Below are 26199 nucleotides of genomic sequence, written 5' to 3' on the forward strand. Positions count from 1 at the left end.
AAAACTAACCCTAACCCACCGGTAAGACTAACCCTAATCCACTGGTAAAACTAACCCTAATCCACTGGTAAGACTAGCCCTAACCCACTGGTACAATGAACCCTAACCCACAAAACTAACCCTAACCCACTAGTAAAACTAACCCTAACCCACTGGTAAGACTAACCCTAACCCACTGGTAAGACTAAACCTAACCTACTGGTAAAACTAACCCTAACCCACTAGTAAAACTAACCCTAAACCACTAGTAAAACTAACCCTAACAAACTGGTAAAACTAACCCCAACTCCATGGCAAAACTGACCCTAACCCACTAGTAGAACTAACCCTAAACCACTAGTAAAACTAACCCTAACCCAGTGGTAAGACTAACCCTAACCCACTAAACGAACCCACTTGCATTTAATTTAACCTTTTTGCATTTCGCTGTGTTGAAAGTCAGAAGACAGGTTTAACTGTGTTTCTACTTTGTGTGGTACTACGGTACCATACCACTACCAAGCAATGCCAGGATGCAGCGCTGATACATGTACAGTTGTCTTTAAAATGTGTTTCATTCGATCTGAATCATCGGAAATAAACTCCAACCTAGACTCATAGGAAACACAAGTGAAATAGGCACAGAGTAAAGGTATGTTTTCTATGCTAATACAGTGCTTGTTGTCTAGTACACTCGGTCGATGAAAATGGCATCTGTCTGAGAGCAAAGCAACAAAAGCTCCTTAAATCAAACACAGAGAAATGGACGAGAGAGGAAAATACTTGAGGTGAGGCAGACGGAGGTCAAGTGGATTTCAACTACTCAGGTTTTATAATGGGAAAACTTTAGATGGGAAATAGGAAGAAAGCAGGAAAGTGTCTGTAGGTGCAGTAGCCAGAGAAAAGTCAATTATACAGCACTATCAGAGACATCAAGCACTACTCGACTCCACTAGTTTTCAACATTTTCAAGCCATTTAAATAAAAAAAAATATGAACTCCTCCCAGCGTAAAGTTATGTCTAATTTCATGTAAATGGACTTGAGAAATAAAAAAAGGTAATGATAAGAATAGTTAAGAGACAATTACATTTTGGGAAGAAACAGAGAGGGGCATACTAGAGGCAGCCTATACACAAACTATTCAAAGCCTGGATGCAATCTAATAGAATCCAACAGAAACAGTTTTTTTTCTTCCCCACACAAACATATTAAAGTACCAATCTAGATGCAAAGTGTTTGGACCCATTAGAGTAGGATGATGAGGTCTACATACGTATTGCTTTCAGGATCATATTAGAAGCATTGCAGGCTTTTAAGCCTCATGGATTTCTCCTAAATATTGGAGGAAACTGTTATTAGTGCAGACATAGACAGGGCTCAAGCCTCTAAAAGCACAAAATCAATCTGGGGAAACGAGGCTGAATCTATACTGTTATGGGTTTTATATTCAGAGTATACTCCCCATCCATCTAGCTGGGACTTAATGCAGCGGCTGGATCTCACAAGCCCAATGAGAGCATTTAAACTATGTGCAGCAGCGCTGCGCAGCCAAGAAATATGAACAGACGGATCCTATGACCATCAATCACAGTGATCATGTAAATGCATGCTAAGGCTAACGCTCATGATATAGGTACAGCGCTTTCCTAAGGCTAACGCTCATGATATAGGTACAGCGCTAGGCTTTCCTAAGGCTAACGCTCATGATATAGGTACAGCGCTAAACTTTCCTAAGGCTAACGCTCATGATATAGGTACAGCGCTAGGCTTTCCTAAGGCTAACGCTCATGATATAGGTACAGCGCTAGGCTTTCCTAAGGCTAACGCTCATGATATAGGTACAGCGCTTTCCTAAGGCTAACGCTCATGATATAGGTACAGCGCTAGGCTTTCCTAAGGCTAACGCTCATGATATAGGTACAGCGCTAGGCTTTCCTAAGGCTAACGCTCATGATATAGGTACAGCGCTAAACTTTCCTAAGGCTAACGCTCATGATATAGGTACAGCGCTAGGCTTTCCTAAGGCTAACGCTCATGATATAGGTACAGCGCTTTCCTAAGGCTAACGCTCATGATATAGGTACAGCGCTAAGCTTTCCTAAGGCTAACGCTCATGATATAGGTACAGCGCTAGGCTTTCCTAAGGCTAACGCTCATGATATAGGTACAGCGCTAGGCTTTCCTAAGGCTAACGCTCATGATATAGGTACAGCGCTAGGCTTTCCTAAGGCTAACGCTCATGATATAGGTACAGCGCTAGGCTTTCCTAAGACTTTTCTAACAACATGCATGTATTCATTTGATTTCCTTTTAAATGTGTCAAATCCATTAGAGGTTTTCTGTCTAGCAAATGTGGAATTTCACGCTGCTTTTCTAAAATGTGTGAGTTTCAGAGAGTTTGTTGAATACTGAAGAGTGTGCAGTTGCGTCAGAAGTCAATGAGTTGCTGTCTTCTAACACCATGAGGATGTTCTATGTATGTGTTGTTGTTGTTGTGTTGTTGTGAAGTTGTGTTGTTGTGAAGTTGTGTTGTTGTGAAGTTGTGCTGTTGTAAAGTTGTGTTGTTGTAAAGTTGTGTTGTTGTGAAGTTGTGTTGTTGTAAAGTTGTGCTGTTGTGAAGTTGTGTTGTTGTAAAGTTGATGTAAAGTTGTGTTGTTGTAAAGTTGCATTTGTCCCATGTTTCATTGTATCTTATTCTATACTGTCTCTGCTTCCTCTTGACCAGGACTCCCTTAAAAAAAATATTACATCTCAATTGGACTGGTTAAATAACAGACAAATATATATTTTTTAAAAACAGGTAGAGGAGGATTTAGCAGATACAAATATACTTATAAATACTGTACTGTGTAATGAGAATCTTAGAATCATACACTATATACAGTGCCTTGCGAAAGTATTCGGCCCCCTTGAACTTTGCGACCTTTTGCCACATTTCAGGCTTCAAACATAAAGATATAAAACTGTATTATTTTGTGAAGAATCAACAACAAGTGGGACACAATCATGAAGTGGAACGACATTTATTGGATATTTCAAAAAAATGTAACAAATCAAAAACTGAAAAATTGGGCGTGCAAAATTATTCAGCCCCTTTACTTTCAGTGCAGCAAACTCTCTCCAGAAGTTCAGTGAGGATCTCTGAATGATCCAATGTTGACCTAAATGACTAATGATGATAAATACAATCCACCTGTGTGTAATCAAGTCTCCGTATAAATGCACCTGCACTGTGATAGTCTCAGAGGTCCGTTAAAAGCGCAGAGAGCATCATGAAGAACAAGGAACACACCAGGCAGGTCCGAGATACTGTTATGAAGAAGTTTAAAGCCGGATTTGGATACAAAAAGATTTCCCAAGCTTTAAACATCCCAAGGAGCACTGTGCAAGCGATAATATTGAAATGGAAGGAGTATCAGACCACTGCAAATCTACCAAGACCTGGCCATCCCTCTAAACTTTCAGCTCATACAAGGAGAAGACTGATCAGAGATGCAGCCAAGAGGCCCATGATCACTCTGGATGAACTGCAGAGATCTACAGCTGAGGTGGGAGACTCTGTCCATAGGACAACAATCAGTCGTATATTGCACAAATCTGGCCTTTATGGAAGAGTGGCAAGAAGAAAGCCATTTCTTAAAGATATCCATAAAAAGTGTTGTTTAAAGTTTGCCACAAGCCACCTGGGAGACACACCAAACATGTGGAAGAAGGTGCTCTGGTCAGATGAAACCAAAATTGAACTTTTTGGCAACAATGCAAAATGTTATGTTTGGCGTAAAAGCAACACAGCTCATCACCCTGAACACACCATCCCCACTGTCAAACATGGTGGTGGCAGCATCATGGTTTGGGCCTGCTTTTCTTCAGCAGGGACAGGGAAGATGGTTAAAATTGATGGGAAGATGGATGGAGCCAAATACAGGACCATTCTGGAAGAAAACCTGATGGTGTCTGCAAAAGACCTGAGACTGGGACGGAGATTTGTCTTCCAACAAGACAATGATCCAAAACATAAAGCAAAATCTACAATGGAATGGTTCAATAATAAACATATCCAGGTGTTAGAATGGCCAAGTCAAAGTCCAGACCTGAATCCAATCGAGAATCTGTGGAAAGAACTGAAAACTGCTGTTCACAAATGCTCTCCATCCAACCTCACTGAGCTCGAGCTGTTTTGCAAGGAGGAATGGGAAAAAATGTCAGTCTCTCGATGTGCAAAACTGATAGAGACATACCCCAAGCGACTTACAGCTGTAATCACAGCAAAAGGTGGCGCTACAAATTATTAACTTAAGGTGGCTGAATAATTTTGCACGCCCAATTTTTCAGTTTTTGATTTGTTAAAAGAGTTTGAAATATCCAATAAATGTCGTTCCACTTCATGATTGTGTCCCACTTGTTGTTGATTCTTCACAAAAAAATACAGTTTTATATCTTTATGTTTGAAGCCTGAAATGTGGCAAAAGGTCGCAAAGTTCAAGGGGGCCGAATACGTTCGCAAGGCACTGTATACACAGAAGTATTTAGACATCCCTTCAAGTTAGTGGATTCTGCTATTTCAGTCACACCAACTGCTGACAGGTGTATAAAATCAAGCACACAGTCATGCAATCTCCATAGACAAACATTGGCGGTAGAATGGCCTTACTGAAGAGCTCAGTGACTGTCAACATGGCACCGTCATAGGATGTTACCGTTCCAACAAGTCAGTTCGTCAAATTTCTGCCCTGCTAGAGCTGCCCCAGTCAACTGGAAGAGCTGTTATTGTGAGGGGAAAAGTCTAGGAGCAACAATGGCTCAGCCGCAAAGTGGTAGGCCACACAAGCTCAAAGAACGGGAATGCTGAGTGCTGAAACACGTAAAAATCCTCTCTCCTTGCTTACAACACTCACTACCAAGTTCCAAACTGGCTCTGGAAGCCATGTCAGCACAAGAACTGTTCGTCTGGAGCTTTGTGAAATGGGTTTCCATGGCCGAGCAGCCGCACACAAGCCTAAGATCACCATGCACAATGCCAAGTGTCGGCTGGAGTGGTGAAATGCTTGTCGCCATTGGACAGTGGAAACGCATTCTTTGGAGTTATGAATCATGCCTCACCATCTGGCAGTCCGACAGACGAATCTGGGTTTGGCAGATGCCAGGAGAATGGTACCTTCCCCAATGCATAGTGCCAATTGTAAAGTTTGGAGGAGAAATAATGGTCTCGGGCTGTTTTTCATGATTCAAGCTAGGCCCCTTAGTTCCAGTAATGCTACAGCATACAATGACATTCTAGACGATTCTGTGCTCCCAAATTTGTGAACAACAGAATTGGGAAGGCCCTTTCCTGTTCCAGCATGAGGCGGCAGGCTAGCCTAGTGGTTAGAGCGTTGGACTAGTAACCAGAAGGTTGCAAGTTCAAATCCCCGAGCTGACAAGGTACAAATCTGTCATTCTGCCCCTGAACAGGCAGTTAACCCACAGTTCCTAGACCATCATTGAAAATAAGAATTTGTTCTTAACTGACTTGCCTAGTAAAATAAAGGTAAAATAAAATAAAAAATAAAAAGTGAGGTCCATACATAAATGGTTTGTCAAGCTTGCTGTAGAAGAACTTGACTGGCCTGCACAGAGCACTGACCTCAACCACATTGAACACCTTTATGATGAATTAGAAGGCTGACTACGAACCAGGCCTAATCGCCCGCACTAATGCTGAATGGAACCAAGTCCCCGCAGCAATGTTCCAACATCTAGTGGAAAGCCTCCCCAGAAGAGTGGAGGCTGTTATTGCAGCAAAGGGGGGCCAACGTCATACTAATTCTTATAATTTTGGAATGAGATGTCCGACAAGCAGGTGTCCAACATACTTTTGGTAATGTAGTGTATTTCTCCAAAATAATATCTACGGCATAGCCTTGTTCAAAGGGAGTGCGTCATATGATGCAAAACACATATCAGCTTTTTCTCTGTACTAAAAGTGCTCCATGTTGAAAACTTGACTGCTGACATGTATAATTTTGGAATCTGCCTTGTGGGGAATCATTGGTGTTTTGACTAATGTCATGTCTATACGAATATGGCTTAAATTCACTAGCTAGCCAACAAACAACTGTAACAATCTATTTGAGAGACAACAAGTGTTTCATTGTGCAAATGTATTTATGTTTTCAATAAACATTTGGAGACAAAAAATATATAGTTTACATGTTGTCAACAGTCTAAGCCAACCCTGTCTGTTTCGCCCCATAGTTGAGTAAGCATCATTTTTGTTGCTAAATAACCAACCCATCTATGAACCGTGGACTAGTGTTGTATTCCTTTAGTGAGATTTAACAGCATTATTACAAGCAGTCTGCGGTAACACATTTCTATCCAGTGTTTTCACTTTAGTTGAAACTCTGAGTCCAATGCCTGGTCAGTAACTACAGACAAACACACAATAAACAAGGTGCTTTTCCCACATGTCAACACATAATTGGCTTCCCTTGGAAAAGAGTCACACTTCTTTTTATGTTATTAAGACTGAGGCCCAATTTTCCATGGGGGTTTAAGATTTCTGTTATTTCTATTGGGGTCAAAAATATCAACAAATTCCGGAGGGATTGTAATTACGTAAGCTCTTGTTAATTATGCTAGCTCATACGTAGTTACGCTAGCTCATACGTAGTTACGCTAGCTCATACGTAGTTACGCTAGCTCATGATCGTCATCATTTGTCACTATCTTTTCTATAAACTTCCTGAAAACATGGTCTATAACTCAGGTATTTACCTTAATTGTTTAAGTTTGATGTGAATCTTCTACAGTGAAATACGGTGTCCATATTAGGACAGCCTCAATCTGAGGCCTAATATGGCCACCGTATAGGCAAACGGTTCATATGGGGGTAATTCTGACCAAAGGTAGCGTAAATGGAACGTAATTCCCTTTTAATGCACTTCTCGCTATGCGTATTTTGACCTTGAACTTAAAGTGGAACTGACAGCATTTTAGCAACATTAACCTCTTGAGCTTATGGCTCAATACTGCCCCCGTTGGAGGAAGTGCGTGCCCATAGTAAACTGAAAATATTTTTTTCCAAAATTGCTAATATATGCATATAATAATAATTATTGAATAGAAAACACTCTAAAGTTTCTAAAACCGTTTAAATTATGTCTGTATGTAAAGCAGAACTCTTTGACGTCGCCCCCACCCTTCCCAGGCAGCTACCGATCTGGGAACAGTATGTATTTGTTCAGCGCGATGTCTGCTTTCAATTGGCACGTTCATTGTTTGAATTTGCGCTCCCTCATCCTTTGGCGGGCGAAAATGCCCGGTTCACTCTCACATACATGCACTCTATGCGCGCGGCCGATTTGGGAACGTTCTTTTCCAATAGACACCAAAGCCGGTTCGTTTGTTCGCGATGATCATTGTTTTACATGATAAAAACATCATTTTGCTCGATTCTGCACTTAGTTTGACCAGTTTAGTCAACATAATATGTAATTTTGAAGTTTGATTGCGCAAGAGTGCGGGACCAGAAGGAGCAGAAGTTATTTTGGGTGCATTTCAGCTGAAGCTGTTAGCATATGCTAATACAAAGACGCACAACTTGAAACCAAACGATGTATTGGGTAAGTATGACTCCTTCTACGTCTTCTGATCGAAGAACATCAAAGGTAAGGGAATATTTATGTGGTTATTTTGGGTTTCTGTGGACTTAGAGGAGACACTGCTAAATCTGAGGCCTACTCATAGCATAGACTAGTGAACGAATTCTGTAACGTTAAAAATAAATGTAACACAGCGGTTGTATTAAGAAGAAGTGTATCTTTGTAACTATATGTAGAACATGTATATTTAGTCATGTTTATTGCTTGTTATCTGACGTTATCTGTCCGAGCTATCATAATTTCTCCGGACATTTTGAGTAGCATTTTTGAAATGTCGTCATTGTAAACAGAGATTTATGGATATTAATGGCATATTATTGAAAAAAAAAAAATGTACTGTGTAACATGTAATATTACTGTCATCTGATGAAGATTTTCAAAAGGTTAGTGAATTATTTATTTTTTAATCCTACTTTTAAATTTTATATTTTCTGGGACAAAATGGCCGCCGCTTGCATTTTGTTTCGGTGGTGGTCTAATATAAATGTGTGCTATGTTTTCGCCGTAAAACATTTTGAAACTGACTTGCTGGGTAGATGAACAAGGTGTTTATCTTTCATTTGAGCTATTGGACTTGTGTAGGTGTGGAGGTTAAATATGTCTAAGAATATTTTTTCACATTTTGCGTTATGCTAATGAGCTTTAGTCACGATCCCGGATCCGGGATGGGTAGCATCAAGAGGTTAAATATGATTACAATCTGTTCACATACACCCTCAGGAAGAATATGATGTCTTTTTTGTTAAACAAGCGAGCACTTAGATATTGTCCTTTTCATGTTTTCATAATTTCATAGAATGTTTGGGAATGACCAAGGCATGACCAAGACATTGGTGAAAATGTTATAGCAATATAGAGTGGGAATGAGGATGTGCATTTGGACAATTCATAGACACTGCAGTAAATAAAATTGCCGTAGCCAATCAGAGCTACAATAGGCCTATATGCAAATAAGCCCTTTGCCACACAGGACTGCCATCTTTGACTTTTTGCCACACAGGCCTGCCATTGTTTACAGGCACTATTTAAAAATATATATATTATTTAACTTTTATTTAACTAAGCAAGTCAGTTAAGAACAAATTATTATTTACAATGACGGCCTAATTTTTACATTGACTTTGACTCCTCTTTATGATGGCCTACCCCGGCCAAACTTCTGAGGACCCATGCCAAATCATTTCAGTCTCCTGAAGGGAACAGGGGTTGTCATGTCCTCTTTACAAATGTCTTGGTGTGTTTGGACCATGATAGTTTGTTGGTGATGTGGACACTAAGGAACTTGAAGCTCTCGACCTGCTCCACCACAGACCGGTCGATGAAAATGGGGGAGTGCTCGGCTCTCTTTTTCCTGTAGTCCACGATCATTTGTCTTGATCACGTTTAGGGAGAGGTCGTTGTCCTGGCACCACACGGCCAGGTCTCTGAGCTCCTCCCTACAGGCTGTCTCTGAGCTACTCCCTACAGGCTGTCTCTGAGCTCCTCCCTACAGGCTGTCTCTGAGCTCCTCCCTACAGGCTGTCTCTGAGCTCCTCCCTACAGGCTGTCTCTGAGCTCCTCCCTACAGGCTATCTCTGAGCTCCTCCCTACAGGCTATGTCTGAGCTCCTCCCTACAGGCTGTCTCTGAGCTCCTCCCTACAGGCTGTCTCTGAGCTCCTCCCTACAGGCTGTCTCTGAGCTCCTCCCTACAGGCTGTCTCTGAGCTCCTCCCTACAGGCTGTCTCTGAGCTCCTCCCTACAGGCTGTCTCTGAGCTCCTCCTTACAGGCTATCTCTGAGCTCCTCCCTACAGGCTGTCTCTGAGCTCCTCCCTACAGGCTGTCTCTGAGCTCCTCCCTACAGGCTGTCTCTGAGCTCCTCCCTACAGGCTGTCTCTGAGCTCCTCCCTACAGGCTGTCTCTGAGCTCCTCCCTACAGGCTGTCTCTGAGCTTCTCCCTACAGGCTGTCTCGTCGTTGTCAGTGATCAGTGCTACCACCATTGTGTTATGACTTTAGTGTTAGTTTACTTTCAATTTGTAGCCTACATTTTGCATCATTCCATTCTGTTGACCGTTCTTTCCTCTTGTCACGTCAGTGTAGTTGTTCCTGAGGATCGCTAGCATTACTGGATCATACTAGGCTAACGTTGTGTGGTAAACATGCAGTCTATTTTAATCATTATGGAACTCAGACCACATGTAGCAGTTTAAACCTGGAGCCTGCCACATGTTATACAGTTCCATGATTAATGAGGATTAGGGGAGATTTCTAGCACTTTTTCCACCTTCCAATATTTCAGGGATTGAAATTCATCAATATATTTAGTGTGCAAAGGCTCTCCTGTTTTTTTTTGATTCATACATAGTTTCCTAACCCCCAAAAATGTGCCTAAATAAACTACAAGATCAGTGTATTTATTAAATCTACCAATTGGTGCTGAAACGGAGACGAATATGCATATATTTAGATAACTTTCTTTCATGGATCCCTATATTCTGAACCTGTTCTCTCAATGTATTCTCCTGAGACTGTCGACACAATTCTAATTAAAAGGTGCACCGTATTTAAACGGAGAGCTTAAAAAGATACCTTTACTGAAAACCCTATTGAATGACAAATCCACGAGAAAATCTGTTAGCCAGCAAGTCAGAGGGTTTTCAGCTGTTGAAGTACATTATTCTGTGTACTCAAGGTAGCCACCCCTGTAGAGCACATTACCTGCCTGCCAGTACATCATTTGGGACGTCATCCTGCTGGAACAGGATCCGGCAACTCTCAGTTTTGGACCGTTTCATTCCGGACACCCATTTGCCAGGATCCAGCATGAAAAATAATGTTCACTGTTCGCTTTTATTATAATTTTTTACATTGCAATCAGAGAACTTTGACTCCTCTTTAATTCTCCTGCACCCTAAAGAAAACCTAATGTGAAAACATGCCTGATATTCTAATAATTGATTCACGTGGGGCCGTATATGGTTTGTGCAACATTGTAGCCTATATAGACCAACGTGTGGCCATTGCTGTGGTGAGAGAAAGAAGCGTGCATGTATCTCTCACAGAACTACTGTAAAATTGGATTCACTTTCTATGATCTCTCTCCCTCTCTCTGCGCTGATAGAGATGAGCCTTCAACTCTCATCTCTACAGTGATGCACTTCATCATTTATTTCCTTATAGAATCATAGCCGTGGGAAGTGTCCTGGAGGTGCCACACCCCTGATAAATTTATATACATTTGTTATAGAATTACTGCTGTCTGTTCAGAAATAAATTAAATCATTCTGAATACTACACCTGGAGTGAACCTATATTTAGTCATAGAGGATCGATAGCTTCTTTTTAAAAATAGCCTAGCTGTGGATTGTGCGTAGCCCAATCACAAGGAATGCTTACAGTTGGGCAAGCGTGTCAGATCTGTCAGTGAACAGCATGCAGCTAAAACAGGCCTTTCGTAATATTTCAAATAGAATCGCGGGAAAACACAGATTGAAAAGCAAATGGCTCCTGCTGAAAAGAGAAGAATCTAATCTGTCTGTAGGCTACCAAGTTATAGACCTATTCAGCGAACATCATTGTTTTACAAAGAAAAACAAGAGAGATAAGCTTTTGGCAAGAGCGCATTAGCCATGGCTGGTGAGTGAGCTGTGCGTCATTGTGTGAGTCAGTGAAACTGGAAAGCTTTTTTAGGTCTATAATTTCCTCTTCATATTGTACAATGTGTGTGCCTCCGTACAACTAGGTTTAGGCAATTGATGGATTCAAGACAAGGTCGTTTTTATTGATCTCAGATTCTCAGTTTGTCAGTATCAAGTAGCCTGTCATTTCAATCATTTGTGAGGTATTAAAAATATTCTACTAGTCTCCAATAATCTAAAACGATGTAGTATTGCATGAATTTACTTTATAAAAGCAAAACAAACAAAAAAATCCTTTGCAACTTCTGCAGGTGCCTCTACTCTGCTGCTCTATACCAGTATGCAAAAGTGTTGATAAACACATGCAATGCTTTATTATAAAGGTGATTTTTGTTTTATGCGTCTCGGTACCTCAGAGCCCCCCTGGGTCAACCCCGTCTCAAGCTCACTTTTTGTTCCGGCACCTCCCAATTTACAAATGAAGCGCTGGCGCCTGCATTAGGTAAGTCTGAATACCAACTACTGAGAAGTATGTAGGAAAGACATACATTTCCTAAGTCTGAATCAGGCCCATAGTGCATCTTGTGGTCAAAAATGTATAATAATGTGTATTGTTTTCTCTCCCTATTAACATTCTACAGATCTGTATACCACCATCAATAGACACATTTAAAGGATAAAACATTTTAGGTTCACATGTTTGATGAAGATGCTCACAGGCATACGTTGTTTTGTAAGTACACATATCTGTCTGTCCTTATCCTACCTCATTTGCCCACACTGTACATATACTTTTTTTTCTCTATTGTGTTATTGACTGAATGTTTGTTTATTCCATGTTATTCCATGTGTAACTCTGTGCTGTTGTTTGTGTCGCACTGCTTTGCTTTATTTTGGCCAGGTCGCAGTTGTAAATGAGAACTTGTTCTCAACTAGCTTACCTGGTTAAATAAAGGTGTTCTCAACTAGCCTACCTGGTTCAATAAAGGTGTTCTCAACTAGCCTACCTGGTTCAATAAAGGTGTTCTCAACTAGCTTACCTGGTTCAATAAAGGTGTTCTCAACTAGCCTACCTGGTTCAATAAAGGTGTTCTCAACTAGCTTACCTGGTTCAATAAAGGTGTTCTCAACTAGCCTACCTGGTTCAATAAAGGTGTTCTCAACTAGCCTACCTGGTTCAATAAAGGTGTTCTCAACTAGCCTACCTGGTTCAATAAAGGTGTTCTCAACTAGCCTACCTGGTTCAATAAAGGGGAAATAAAAAGTGTATTGCTGATGTTGCGTGTGTATGAGAGCAGGAGGAAGGAGGTGAGAATATAACAGAGCCAGTGAAGAAGAGGAGGAGCAGGAGGAAGAGCAGGAGGTGAAGGAGGACAAGCAGGTGGAGCAGGAGGGGGAAGAAGAGTTAGTGGGGGAGGATGTTTACTCACTCTGCATACAGAGTCCATCAGTACAGTTCTGGGACTGTAGGACCATACCCTCGCAGTCCTTGCCTCCATTTTTGGGTGCAGGGGCATTGCATTCTCTCCTGCGCCAGTGAGTGCACTCTGTACCACAAGTAGACCACTTACTCCACTCTGTCCACAACCCGTCAACTGTAGGGGAGAGTGAGAGATACAGGGTTCACTGGGGATACAATATCAACACAGTTGATCTGGCTCTGAAGGTAAAATACAGAACAATACAATACAGAACAATACAATACAGAACAATACAATACAGTACAGTACAGAGTTAAATGGAGTAGTATAGTATAAAACAGAATATATTATAATATACTATAGAACACAACAAAGTAGACTAGAACACAACACAACAGAATAGAACAGAGTAGACTAGAACACAACACAACAGAATAGAACAGAGTAGACTAGAACACAACACAACAGAATAGAACAGAGTAGACTAGAACACAACATAATAGAACAGAACTAGAACAACAGAATAGACTAGAACACAACACAACAGAATAGAACAGAATAGAACACAGAATAGACTAGAACACAACAGAATAGAACAGAGTAGACTAGAACACAACAGAATAGAACAGAGTAGACTAGAACACAACACAACAGAATAGAACAGAGTAGACTAGAACACAACACAACAGAATAGAACAGAGTAGACTAGAACACAACATAATAGAACAGAGTAGACTAGAACACAACACAACACAACAGAATAGAACAGAGTAGGCTAGAACACAACAGAATAGAACAGAGTAGACTAGAACACAACACAACAGAATAGAACAGAGTAGACTAGAACACAACAGAATAGAACAGAGTAGACTAGAACACAACAGAATAGAACAGAGTAGACTAGAACACAACACAACAGAATAGAACAGAGTAGACTAGAACACAACAGAATAGAACAGAGTAGACTAGAACACAACAGAATAGAACAGAATAGACTAGGACAAAACACAACAGTATGCATGTCCATACCAGTGCAGAGGGAGGTGCAGGCCAGCTTCTGGGTTGCCTGTCCATCACAGGGGGCTCCTCCGTTGAGCGGGGCGGGATTGGTACAGCTGCGGGTACGCTTTTGGTAACCGCGGCCACAGCGACTGTTACACACGGACCACTCTGTCCATGTCGACCAGCCGCCGTTCACTATGATAACAGAGAACGGAGAGAATAAACATCTACGCACGCATAAAAAAGTTTGAATCTCGTCTTATATTTGAATATTGGTCCCATTTTTTAAAAATAGTTGAAGTGTGATCAGAGGGATATGTCAGTACAGGCAGGGCTAAAAGTACATATCTGTTCTTCCTGGTACGGGACCTCCTACAGTGGGGTCCAAAATGATTCACACCCTTGATAAATATGAGCAATAATGACTGTATAAAGAGATTTTGTTGAACAAGTAATATTTTAGTCAAAGGTAAGGGTCAAAATTATTGACACCCCTAAAGATACTTGGAAATAAAGTAGCCAAAAGTGTAGTATTTGTTCCCATATTCCTAACAAACTGCAAATGCATCCAACCAATGTGTAGAGTCACAAGCTTAATGTAGGTAGTCCTTACATCATAATGTAGAAATATGGGACCAAATACTAATATAATTTTCTATGTTTTAAGCATACAATACAGCTCAGTATTTGAATGATTTATTTTACATACATTATTGTTAATCTTTATGAACGGTGTCAATCATTTCAAACCCCACTGTAAGTGGGCATGCACAATATTTTACGGTCTTGTGGCTCTGGAGGAGACAAGCCCTCTTGCCTCGCCATTCCAACACCTTTCCTGCACTTTTGGGAGGTTAATGGAGCCCAGCTGAGGGTAAAAAGTCAATCAAGTGTGTGATTGGCTGGACAATCAGCCCAACAGTTGATTAGGCTGCTGCTGCTCTCATTTGATGGAGACGATTGGAGACAGCAGTAGACAGGTTGTTATTAAAGTTATACCTAAAGTTTCTTATTTGTAAGCAGTTCTGTTGGTCAATTATGAAATACAACTTAAGTTTGACCTACCTCACTGACCCTGAGACCAACGGTTTCTCCCCTGGCTCTGTCACAGGGTCTAATAATGAAGACGTCATATCATATAACCTTAAATGTATTATCTTTTAACGGGGCAAGAACACCACCAACCAGGCATGGTGTTTTCATCTGATTGGTAGGGATGTTTTAAAGCAACATTCCTGCAGTTCTACACATTTTGCAATGGCTTAAGCCGTGTACTTGTGCTACCTGAGGGAATCAAAATATAACACAATCCATTGGGACCCAATGCCATGAATGTTTAGATTCTCCCTGACTGTCTAGTTTTATTCTGGTGGTTGCTAGTTCTCAGAATGATCTTATTTTAAAATGTATAGCTCCAATATATTTTCTATATATTGTATATCTGGTTTTAGTTTATACTGAAAATGTTTTAACCTCCCGAAAAGTATTTTAAAATGTTTTGGAGCGTCAGACACGATTTAGCAGTGGTGGCACGCATCTACTAAATAAACGTAGGGGAAACCTACCTGCCTCCATTTGATGAATGGAAAGAGTCTATTGAAACACGAAAGAGTCATGACATTTGCCAATTGTCATTAGGTATATACTACCGTTCAAACGTTTGGGGTCACGTAGAAATGTCCTTGTTTTTGAAAGAAAAGCATTTTTTTGTCCATTAAAATAACATACATTTGATCAGAAATAAAGTGTAGACTTTGTTAATGTTGTAATATCTATTGTAGCTGGAAACAGCTGATTTTTTATGGAATATCTACATAGGCGTACAGAGGCCCATTATAAGCAACCATCACTCCTGTGTTCCAATGGCACGTTGTGTTAGCTAATCCAAGTTTATAATTTTAAAAGACTAGTAATGTTAGCACAGCTGAAAACTGTTGTGCTGATTAATGTATAAAAAAAACTGACATTCTTTAGACTAGTTGAGTATCTCTGGAGCATCAGCATTTGTGGGTTCGATAACAGGCTCAAAATGGCCAGAAACAAATAACTAAATTCTGAAACTCATCAGTCTATTATTGTTCTGAGAAATGAAGGCTATTCCATGTGAGAAATTGCCAAGAAAATTAAGATCTCTGTGTACGCTCTGTGTACTACTCCCTTCACAGAACAGTGAAAACGGGCTTTAACCAGAATAGAAAGAGGAGTGGGAGGCCCCGGTGCACAACTGAGCAAGAGGACAAGTACATTAGAGTGTCTAGTTTGAGAAACAGACGCCTCACAAGTCCTCAACTGGCAGTTTCATTGAATAGTACCAGCAAAACACCAGTCTCAATGTCAACAGTGAAGAGGCGACTCCGGGATGCCGCCATATAGGCAGAGTTGCAAAGAAAAAGCCATATCTCAGACTGTCCAATAAAAATAAAAGATTAAGATGGACAAAAGAACACAGAAAGTGGACAGAGGAACTGTGCCTAGAAGGCAGTGAACAGTGAAGAGGTGACTCCTGGATGCCTGCCTACCCTTATTGGCCAATGTGCAATCATTGGAAAACAAACTGGACAATCTACGATTAAGACTATCCTGCCAATGGGACATTAAAAACTGTAATATCTTATGTTTCACTGAAACTTGGCTGAACAACGACACGGATAATATAGAGCTGGCTGGCTTTTCCATTTTTTTCAGCAGGACAGAGCAGCTGGTAAGATGAGGGGCGGGGGTGTGTGTCTATTTGTCAATAATGTCTGGTGAGCGATGTCTAATATTAAAGAAGTCTCGAGGGGTTGGTCGCCTGAGGTATAACCTCATGAAAAGCTGTAGACCACACTATCTACCAGGAGAGTTCACATCTATATTATTCGTAGCCGTCTATTTACCACCATAAACTGATGCTGGTACTAATACTGCACTCAACCAGCTGTATAAGGCCATAAGCAAACAAGAAAATGCTCATCCAGAAGCGGCGCTCCTAGTGGACGGGGACTTTAAAGCAGGCAGACTTAAATCCGTTTTACCTCGTTTCTACCAGCATGTCACATGAAAAAGACAATTCTAGACCACCTTCACTCCACACACAAAGACGTGTACAAAGCTCTCCCTCGCCCTCCATTTGGCAAATCTGACCATAATTATATCCCACTGATTCCTGCTTACAAGCAAAAACTAAAGCAGGAAGTATCAGTGACTCGCTCAATGCAGAAGTGGTCAGATGACGCGGATGCTACGATACAGGACTTTTGCTAGCACAGACTGGAATATGTTCCGTGATTCATCCAATGGCATTGAGGAGTATACCACCTCAGTCACCGGTTTCATCAATAAGTGCATCGACAACATCATCCCCACAGTGACCATATGTACATACCCCACATCCACACCGAGCTAAAGGCTAGAGATGCCGCTTTCAAGCAGCGGGACACTAATCAGGACATTTATAAGAAATCCATCAAACAGGTAAAGCGACAATACAGGACTAAGACTGAATCCTACTACACCGGCCCTGACGCTCATCGGGTGTGGCAGGGCTTGAAACTATTCCGGACTACAAAGGGAAACCCAGCAGGTCAACATTCACCAAGCTGCGGGGCCAGACGGATTACCAGGACATGTACTCAAAGCAAGAGTGGACCAACTGGCAAGTGTCTTCACTGACATTTTCAACCTCTTCCTGACCGAGTCTGTAATACCTACATGTTTCAAACAGACCACCATAGTCCCAGTACCCAAGAACTCCAAGGTAACCTGCCTAAATGATTACCGCCCCGTAGCACTCACGTCGGTAGCCATAAAGTGCTTTAAAAGGCTGGTCATGGCTAACATCAACACCATTATGCCAGAAACACTAGACCCACACCTCCCTCTGCAACAGGATCCTGGACTTCCTGACGGGCCATCCGCAGGTGGTAAGGGTAGTCAACAACACATCTGCTATGCTGATCCTCAAGACTGGGGCCCCTTAGTGGTGCGTGCTCCTGTACACCCTGTTCACCCTTGACTGCGTGGCCAAGCACGACTCCAACACCCTCATTAACTTTGCTGACGACACAACAGTGGTAGGCTTGAGCACCGACAATGATGAGACAGCCTATAGGGAGGAGGTCAGAGAGCTGGCAGTGTGGTGCCAGGAATACAACCTCTCTCTCAATGTGAGCAAGACAAAGGAGCTGACCGTGGACTATAAGAAAAGGGGGGCCGAACAGGTCCCCATTAACATCGATTGGACTGAAGTGGAGCGGGTCGAGAGTTTCAAGTTCCTTGGTGTCCACATCACCAACAAACTATCATGGTCCAAAAACAAAAAGACAATCGTGAAGAGGGCACGACAACACATTTCACCCCTCAGGAGACTGAAGAGATTTGGCATGGGTCCCCAGATCCTGAAAAACTTCTACAGCTTAACCATCGAGAGCATCCTGACCGGTTGCATTACCACCTGGTATGGCAACTACTCGGCATCTGACCTTAAGGCGCTACAGAGGGTAATGCGTATGGCCCAGTACATCACTGGGGCCAAGCTCCCTGACCCCCAGGACCTATATACTAGGCAGGCCCACAAAATTGTCAAAGACTGCAGACACCCAAGTCAAAGACTGTTCTCTCTGCTACCACATGTGGTACCAGAGTGCCAAGTCTAGGACCAAAAGGCTCCTTAACACCCCCAAGCCATAATACTGCTGAACAACTAAAGTTACTAAAGTTATCAAAATACTGTCTGGACTATTTACATTGAGCCCCCCCTTTTGTTTTTATACTGCTGCTTCTTGCTGTTTATTATCATAGTCGCTTTACAAATGATCTCGACTAACCTGTACTCCCGCACATTGACTCGGTACCCTTACCCCTGTATATAGTCTCCACATTGACTCGGTACCCTTACCCCTGTATATAGTCTCCGCATTGACTCAGTACCCTTACCCCTGTATATAGTCTCCACATTGACTCGGTACCCTTACCCCTGTATATAGTCTCCACATTGACTCAGGGACCCCTTCTTTACCCTTACCCCTGTATATAGTCTCCACATTGACTCATTGACCAGGTACCCCCTGTATATACCCTTACCCCTGTATATAGTCTCCACATTGACTCGGTACCCTTACCCCTGTATATAGTCTCCACATTGACTCGGTATCCTTACCCCTGTATATAGTCTCCACATTGACTCGGTACCCTTACCCCTGTATATAGTCTCCACATTGACCAGGGACCCCTTCTTTATAGTCTTTATGTATATGGAGACTCTACAGTGAGGTACAGGTACCTCCTGCATATAGTCTCATTGACTCAGTGAAGAGTCTCCACAGTGACCAGGTACTGTATATAGGTGACCAGGTACCCCCTGGTCAATATAGTCTCCACATTGACTCTGTACAGGTACCTCCTGTATATAGTCTCCACATTGAGTTTGTACAGGTACCCCCTGTATATAGTCTCCACGTTGACCAGGTACCCCCTGTATATAGTCTCCACATTGACCAGGTACCCCCTGTATATAGTCTCCACGTTGACCAGGTACCCTCTGTTTATAGTCTCCACGTTGACCAGGTACCCCTGTATATAGTCTCCACGTTGACCAGGTACCCCTGTATATAGTCTCCACCAGGTACCTCCGTTGGCCGACAGGTACCCCCTGCATATAGTCTCCTGTATATAGTTGACCAGGTACCCCTGTATATAGTCTCCACGTTGACCAGGACCCCCAGGTACCCTCTGTATATAGTCTCCACGTTGACCAGGTACCCCCTGTATATAGTCTCCACGTTGACCAGGTACCCCCTGTATATAGTCTCCACGTTGGCCAGGTACCCCCTGTACAAAGTCTCCACGTTGGCCAGGTACCCCCTGTATATAGTCTCCACATTGACCAGGTACCCCCTGTATAGAGCCTCGTTGTTGTTATATACATTTATTGTGTTACTTTTTTGATTGATTAGACTTTTTTAAACTTTAGTTTATTTTGTAAATATTTTATTAACTCTATTTCTTGCACTGCATTTTTGGTTAAGGGCTTGTAAGTAAGCATTTCACAGTAAGGTTTACACCTGTTGTATTCGGCGCATGACACAAACACAATTTGATTTGATTTGTGTGCCCATGCAGGTGTGTGTTTGTTTACGCTCACATGGAACAGTGTTTGGTACAGTATTTGATATTTGGGAGGATTTAAGGATTAATCATGTGAAGAAACTCTCCCTCTCCCCATTTTGTCAAAAAGCCTTCTGTCATTTCTATCCCTTCATTTGCCGTGTCAAAGACAGAAAGAGAGAGCGAGGAAGAGAGAGAGAGAGAGCGAGGGAGAGAGGGAACACTGGAGACGGAGAGAGAGGGAGAGAGAGCGAGGGAGAGAGGGAACACTGGAGACGGAGAGAGAGGGAGCGAGAGAGCGAGGGAACACTGGAGAGGGAGAGAGAGAGAGGGAGAGGGAGAGAGGGAACACTGGAGATGGAGAGAGGGAGAGAGAGAGAGAGGGAGAGAGAGAGAGAGGAGAGAGAGGGAGAGAGGGAACAAGGGGAGATGGAGACAGAGGGAGAGGGAGAGAGGGAGAGAGAGAGAGAGAGGGGGAGAGAGAGAGCGAGGGAGAGAGGGAGCAAGGGAGAGAGGGAGACAGAGAGAGTGAGGGGAGACAGAGAGGGAGAGAGGGAGAGAGAGAGGAAGGGGAGAGAGGGAGAGAGAGAGAGAGGGAGAGAGAACACTGACTGGAGAGAGGGGAGAGAGAGCGAGAGAGAGAGGGGGAGAGAGAGAGCGAGGGAGAGAGGGAACACTGGAGACAGAGAGAGAGGAGAGAGAGAGGGAGAGAGGGAACACTGGAGATGGAGAGAGAGGGAGAGAGAGAGAGAGAGAGAGAGAGGGGGAGGAGAGAGGGAGAGAGAGGGAGCAAGGGAGAGGGGAGAGAGGGAGACAGAGAGGGAGAGAGAGGGAGGAGAGAGGGAGAGAGGGAGAGAGGGAGAGAGAGAGCGAGGGAGAGAGGGGAGAGAGAGTGAGGGAGAGAGAGAGTGAGGGGAGAGGGAGAGAGAGAGCGAGGGAGAGGGGAGAGAGAGCGAGGGAGAGGGAGAGAGAGAGCGAGGGAGAGAGGGAACACTGGAGACAGAGAGAGAGGGAGAGAGAGCAAGGGAGAGAGGGAACACTGGAGACAGAGGGAGAGAGAGAGGAGGGAGAGAGAGAGCGAGGGAGAGAGGGGAGAGAGGGGAGAGAGAGGACAGGGAGAGAGAGAGCGAGGCAGAGGAGAGAGAGAGCGAGGGAGAGAGAGCGAGGGAGAGAGGGAGAGAGACAGGGAGAGAGAGAGCGAGGGAGAGAGGGAGAGAGAGAGCGAGGGAGAGAGGGAGAGAGAGAGCGAGGGAGAGAGGGAACAATGGAGACTGAGAACAGGGTGGATACCAACAAAGTCATCAGAGGCTGAGCAGACATCAAAGCTTCCTCCATTACTCCCCCTCTCATTTCTAACGGCGATAATGACTGTTTAAACGCGCGGCAGCTCAGGAGTCCCACACCTTTTACATGCACACACACACGCGCACGAACCCGCAGAAACACACACACGCACTCCGATGCTTTCCGTTGTGTTTATCTTCACTCCACTATCCCTACAGCACTCATTAGTTAGCAGCGCATCCTCAGACTCTGCAGCAACAAACTCTACTTCCCACTGCTATAATAACCTCCCATCACACTCTTTCAGTTCTCAGAAAATGCAGAGTAAACAGAGTCCACACAATCCGGCGCTGGGTGGAGCACCATATGGACAACAATTCCAACGTGACAAAAGCCCTACAGGAGAGAGCGGCTTGACAAAGACTTAATTAATATATGCCATTTAGCAGATACTTTCAGCCAAAGCAACTTGTAGTCATGGTTACATGCATGTTTTGGTATGGGTTACCCCAGTGGGAATCAAACCCACAACCTTTGGCTTTGCAAGTGCCACACTCGACCAACTGAGCCACATAGGACCTTAAAGATTCTCCTTTCATACAAATATTAAATGTGTATTCATGTTTAGCTGAATAGTTCATTCTGTTGGTTTTCAATGAATGTGTCTGTCAGTAGGAAATTAAATACAAACCAAAGTGTTCTCTATTTAAGGGGCAATCTGAAATTGGTGAATCCATTTTTGGAATTTCAAATTATTGATATATTGCCATTGATTCTTGAAGAATATAACTTTTCTCCAGGCCCATCCCTCAGCTGTTTAAACCCGTGGTGCGGTGACAGCTGTGGTGTCAGTAGTGGTGTGGTGCGGTGACAGCTGGGGTGTCAGTAGTGGTGTGGTGCGGTGACAGCTGTGGTGTCAGCAGTGGTGTGGTGCGGTGACAGCTCTGGTGTCAGTAGTGGTGTGGTGCGGTGACAGCTGTGGTGTCAGTAGTGGTGTGGTGCGGTGACAGCTGTGGTGTCAGCAGTGGTGTGGTGCGGTGTCAGCAGTGGTGTGGTGCGGTGTCAGCAGTGGTGTGGTGCGGTGTCAGCTGTGGTGTCAGCAGTGGTGTGGTGCGGTGACCGCTGTGGTGTCAGTAGTGGTGTGGTGCGGTGACAGCTGTGGTGTCAGCAGTGGTGTGGTGCGGTGACAGCTGTGGTGTCAGCAGTGGTGTGCTGTGGTGTCAGCAGTGGTGTGCTGTGGTGTCAGTAGTGGTGTGGTGCGGTGACAGCTGTGGTGTCAGCAGTGGTGTGGTGCGGTGACAGCTGTGGTGTCAGCAGTGGTGTGGTGCGGTGTCAGCAGTGGTGTGGTGCGGTGGCTGTGGTGTCAGCAGTGGTGTGGTGTGACCGCTGTGGTGTCAGTAGTGGTGTGGTGCGGTGACAGCTGTGGTGTCAGCAGTGGTGTGGTGCGGTGACAGCTGTGGTGTCAGCAGTGGTGTGCTGTGTGTCAGCAGTGGTGTGCTGTGGTGTCAGCAGTGGTGTGCTGTGGTGTCAGTAGTGGTGTGGTGCGGTGACCGCTGTGGTGTCAGCAGTGGTGTGGTGCGGTGACAGCTGTGGTGTCAGTAGTGGTGTGCTGTGGTGTCAGCAGTGGTGTGCTGTGGTGTCAGTAGTGGTGTGGTGCGGTGACAGCTGTGGTGTCAGTAGTGGTGTGCTGTGGTGTCAGCAGTGGTGTGCTGTGGTGTCAGTAGTGGTGTGGTGCGGTGACAGCTGTGGTGTTATTTTGAATTGTAGTTGTAGTTGAGTGGCCTGCAGTGAAGCACGTGTTGAGCCTGATGTCTGGTAGAAATGGGAAATGAAAAAAGCTCTCTGAACTGGTGCTGGTCCTCTGAAAAAAGTCCTCTGAGAATAACAGAGAGAAGATGTTCAATGTGCTCCTGTAAAGTGATGGTGGTGTTGTGGGTAAAACACATAGGACATGAAGATATTATGCTTCTCTATGCAGATACAACCTGACGTTCAGATACATTCGGTCACTATGGCTACGGCACTCATTCACTACTTCCCACAAATCTAAAACCATTTGATTGGTAGAGGCATGGGCTAGTGGGAATTTCCACCACATTTCTTATACCAGTCTTTTCCTTTCATATCAGGGAAGGAAAGTAAGAAAAAAGCACTCTTTGCGAGGAATGAGAGATAATTGGGACATAGCCATGGTTCTTTGTTGTGGACCCTGGGCTTGTGTGCTCAGACATTTGGAACACACACACACGGGCTCGTTTAGGATCTGGCCCGGGATCGGTGGGTTTTAATTGGTAAGGGTCAGGTGGGAACATTAGGCATGTTACAGAGAGCATGTTGGCTGGATGAGCAGGCTCATTACATTGAGCAGAGGGAGGTTTTCTTGGCTAATCGTGCTGATTAGGGGGAAAGCGTGCTATGGTTGACTGACGATGAGTGTTGTTTATGGTTATGGGGAAATGTACATGAATTGGTTTGTCAGTTTATCGGTTGGTCTGTGTTCGGCATTGTGGACAGGTATGACTGTCTGGGTGATAAATAGCATAGTATCATCTCAAATGGCACCCTATTCCATTTATTGTGCACTACAGATGTAGGATCTTAATTTGAGCCAGTTTACTACAGCAAGAAAATAATGCTGCAGCAACAGGAAATGTGAAACATTATGTGGACTATAATTAATGGGCATTTTTGTAGGGTTGTCTGAAATTTCAAAGTGGAAATTACAAACCTCAAATACAAGTTTAAAATGTTCAGCATTGCAGTCAAGGTCTCTGGCAACAGGGTGATCAAATTAAGACCCTACATCTGTATGTAGGGAATCGGCTGTCATCTGGGACACAGACCATGTCTCTGTGTTACAGAATGATGATCTGGTTATGTTGATTGATAGTGGTTTGGTAAAGATGACTGTCTGTTATGGAGAAGGAGGCCTATTCAAAATGACGCCGGAGGAGATGGCCGCCGCTTTATGGTCTCCTAACCAATTGTGTTATTATGTGGGGGGGTTTCGTGGTATTTGTAAAAGATTTTGTACATAATGTTTCTGCAACCGTATCTTGGGATGGGAGAGAAGGATGCTAAGATTGAGGATCAATGAGGTAGAGTTAATTAGAGCTGAGGCCATGTACTGTAGATCAGGACCTGTAATAAAAAACGTAGGAATGCTGATCTAGGATCAGGTCCTCCTCATGCCCATATTATCTTATTTATTATGATCTAAAAGGGAAGACTGATCCTAGATCAGCATTCCCACTCTGATATGCTTGATACACACAGGCTCAGGTGTAGACACAGTCTACTGACCATACAACAGGTGTCTATAGAGACACAGTCTACTCACCATACAACAGGTGTCTATAGAGACACAGTCTACTCACCATAGACAATAACAGTAGCAGTGGTACTTCTCCTCTTGGCAACAATGTTCTTGGCCACGCACGTATAGTTGGCTGTGTCCGACAGTCTGGCCTGCTTTATAATCAGGTTGTGGTCAATGGTGATGTAGAAATTACGGTCATCAGCCGGGTCAATGATCTCCTCGTTCTTCAACCACTCAACCTGAGATGGACACAAGGAGAAAACTGTGTGAGAAGGGAAGGAAGGAGGGAGGTAGGTAAGATCCAGGTGAAAGAGAGGACAGGAGGAAGCTAGCTTCATTTATGATACTAATCACATTTCCTGAATGCCATAGTTACTGCCACAGTTCTCGTATATTGAACCTGTCAAAAGGTTTACGGCATGCACCGTAAATGTCAAGACCTATCAAATGCACTGTTTTTTTTTAAAATTTCCCTTTCACATTAGGGGAATGGAATTTTCAGACATCGAAAGGGAGATTCTGTGTTTTTCTTAGGTTACCGTCACATGCTTTTCCTTATGAGTTCTGCTCTGATGGAAAATTCACAGCGCCTCCTTGCTCTCACTGGGAGCAGTGTCTGGCCTGACTTGCATGGTGGCTCCTTGGGAATTCATTCTATCAACAGTGACAATGCAGCTGTACAGGAAAAGGACAAGGACATGCCAGAAACAACAACAACAACATACAGACGTGCAGACAAAGAGACATGCTTTCTGTATGAAGCTGTATGATCAAAATGATGTCGAAAATCATAATCAAGTCCAGTCCAAGCAGCTATAGGATCAGCCTATTGAATGTTCAGGATGAGTTCAGAGTTCATAACCTTCCCATCTACCTCAGAAGTAGGTGTGAGGGAGTCATTATTTTGGGTGTGGAACTGTGTGAAGGAGATAGCTTATTAGCCCTCATCGGGAAAATAAGTGTCTGCTTTTAACTGTCTGTCTCACACTAAAGGCTTGAAATGAAAGCTGAAAGAGCCAAGTGGAAATTCCAGCAGTGCTTCAACTGAGCAAGACACACAACACACACACACACACACACACACACACAGAGAACCTCACGTAACCCAGAAACCAGACAGGGGAGCAAAAGCTGATAAAATGAGCAGAGTATGATTCATACACGTAGATAGATGAGCACAGTGTATTGTAGCACTGACCCATGCTAACAGAACAATGCTACGGTGTTCATAATAGACAGCCTAACCCATGCTAACAGAACAATGATACAGTGTTCATAATAGACAGCCTAAATCTCAGCAATTTAGTTATTTATATTTATGTTTTACTTATCCTAATATGGACACCGTACAGTGCCACAAAGCTGTGGCAGGCAGGCAGGCAGGCAGGCAGGCAGGCAGGCAGGCAGGCAGGCAGGCAGGCAGGCAAGCAGGAAGGCAGGCAGGCAGGCAGGCAGGCAGGCAGGCAAGCAGGCAGGCAGGCAAGCAGGCAGGCAGGCAGGCAGGCAGGGGACAGGAGTCAGAGGCAGAGCAACTGATCTACAGGCTTTTGACTGAGACCCAGGCTTACTGAGACAGAGTCTGAGCTCTCTATAATACCCTAAACCACCTTTAGGTCCGTTCGCTACCCAACATTGGAGCTAGGAGGAAAAAAGTTGGGTTATTTCTTTTCTTTTCATCAGCAACACTAAATCCCATATTTTATTCCTACTATATGGAGTGTATTTCAGGAAGGTGAAGCCAGAGAGCCATTTTAGTCAATATCAGTCTCATTTATTAATAATCATAATCTGATATATACATATATTTGTAGAATCATCACAGCACGTCATTTAAATATGTGACTAAT

The 26199-nt window shown here is 43.5% G+C and overlaps 1 protein-coding gene across 2 annotated transcripts in view; it reads right to left on the reverse strand.

Annotated features, from left to right (window-relative positions):
• LOC112248197 (netrin receptor UNC5C) overlaps positions 1–26199 on the reverse strand; it is a 346978-nt gene that overhangs the window by 66498 nt on the left and 254281 nt on the right. For both annotated transcript variants that reach the window (XM_042320299.1, XM_042320300.1), the window contains exons 5-7: positions 24411–24591; positions 13693–13860; positions 12673–12837 (exon numbers count right to left, since the gene is read on the reverse strand). In XM_042320299.1, coding sequence (XP_042176233.1) covers positions 12673–12837; positions 13693–13860; positions 24411–24591 — 514 coding nt within the window. The remainder of the gene's footprint in view (positions 1–12672; positions 12838–13692; positions 13861–24410; positions 24592–26199) is intronic.

This window comes from Oncorhynchus tshawytscha, linkage group LG04 (genome assembly GCF_018296145.1).
Source record: "Oncorhynchus tshawytscha isolate Ot180627B linkage group LG04, Otsh_v2.0, whole genome shotgun sequence".
NCBI lineage: Eukaryota > Metazoa > Chordata > Actinopteri > Salmoniformes > Salmonidae > Oncorhynchus > Oncorhynchus tshawytscha.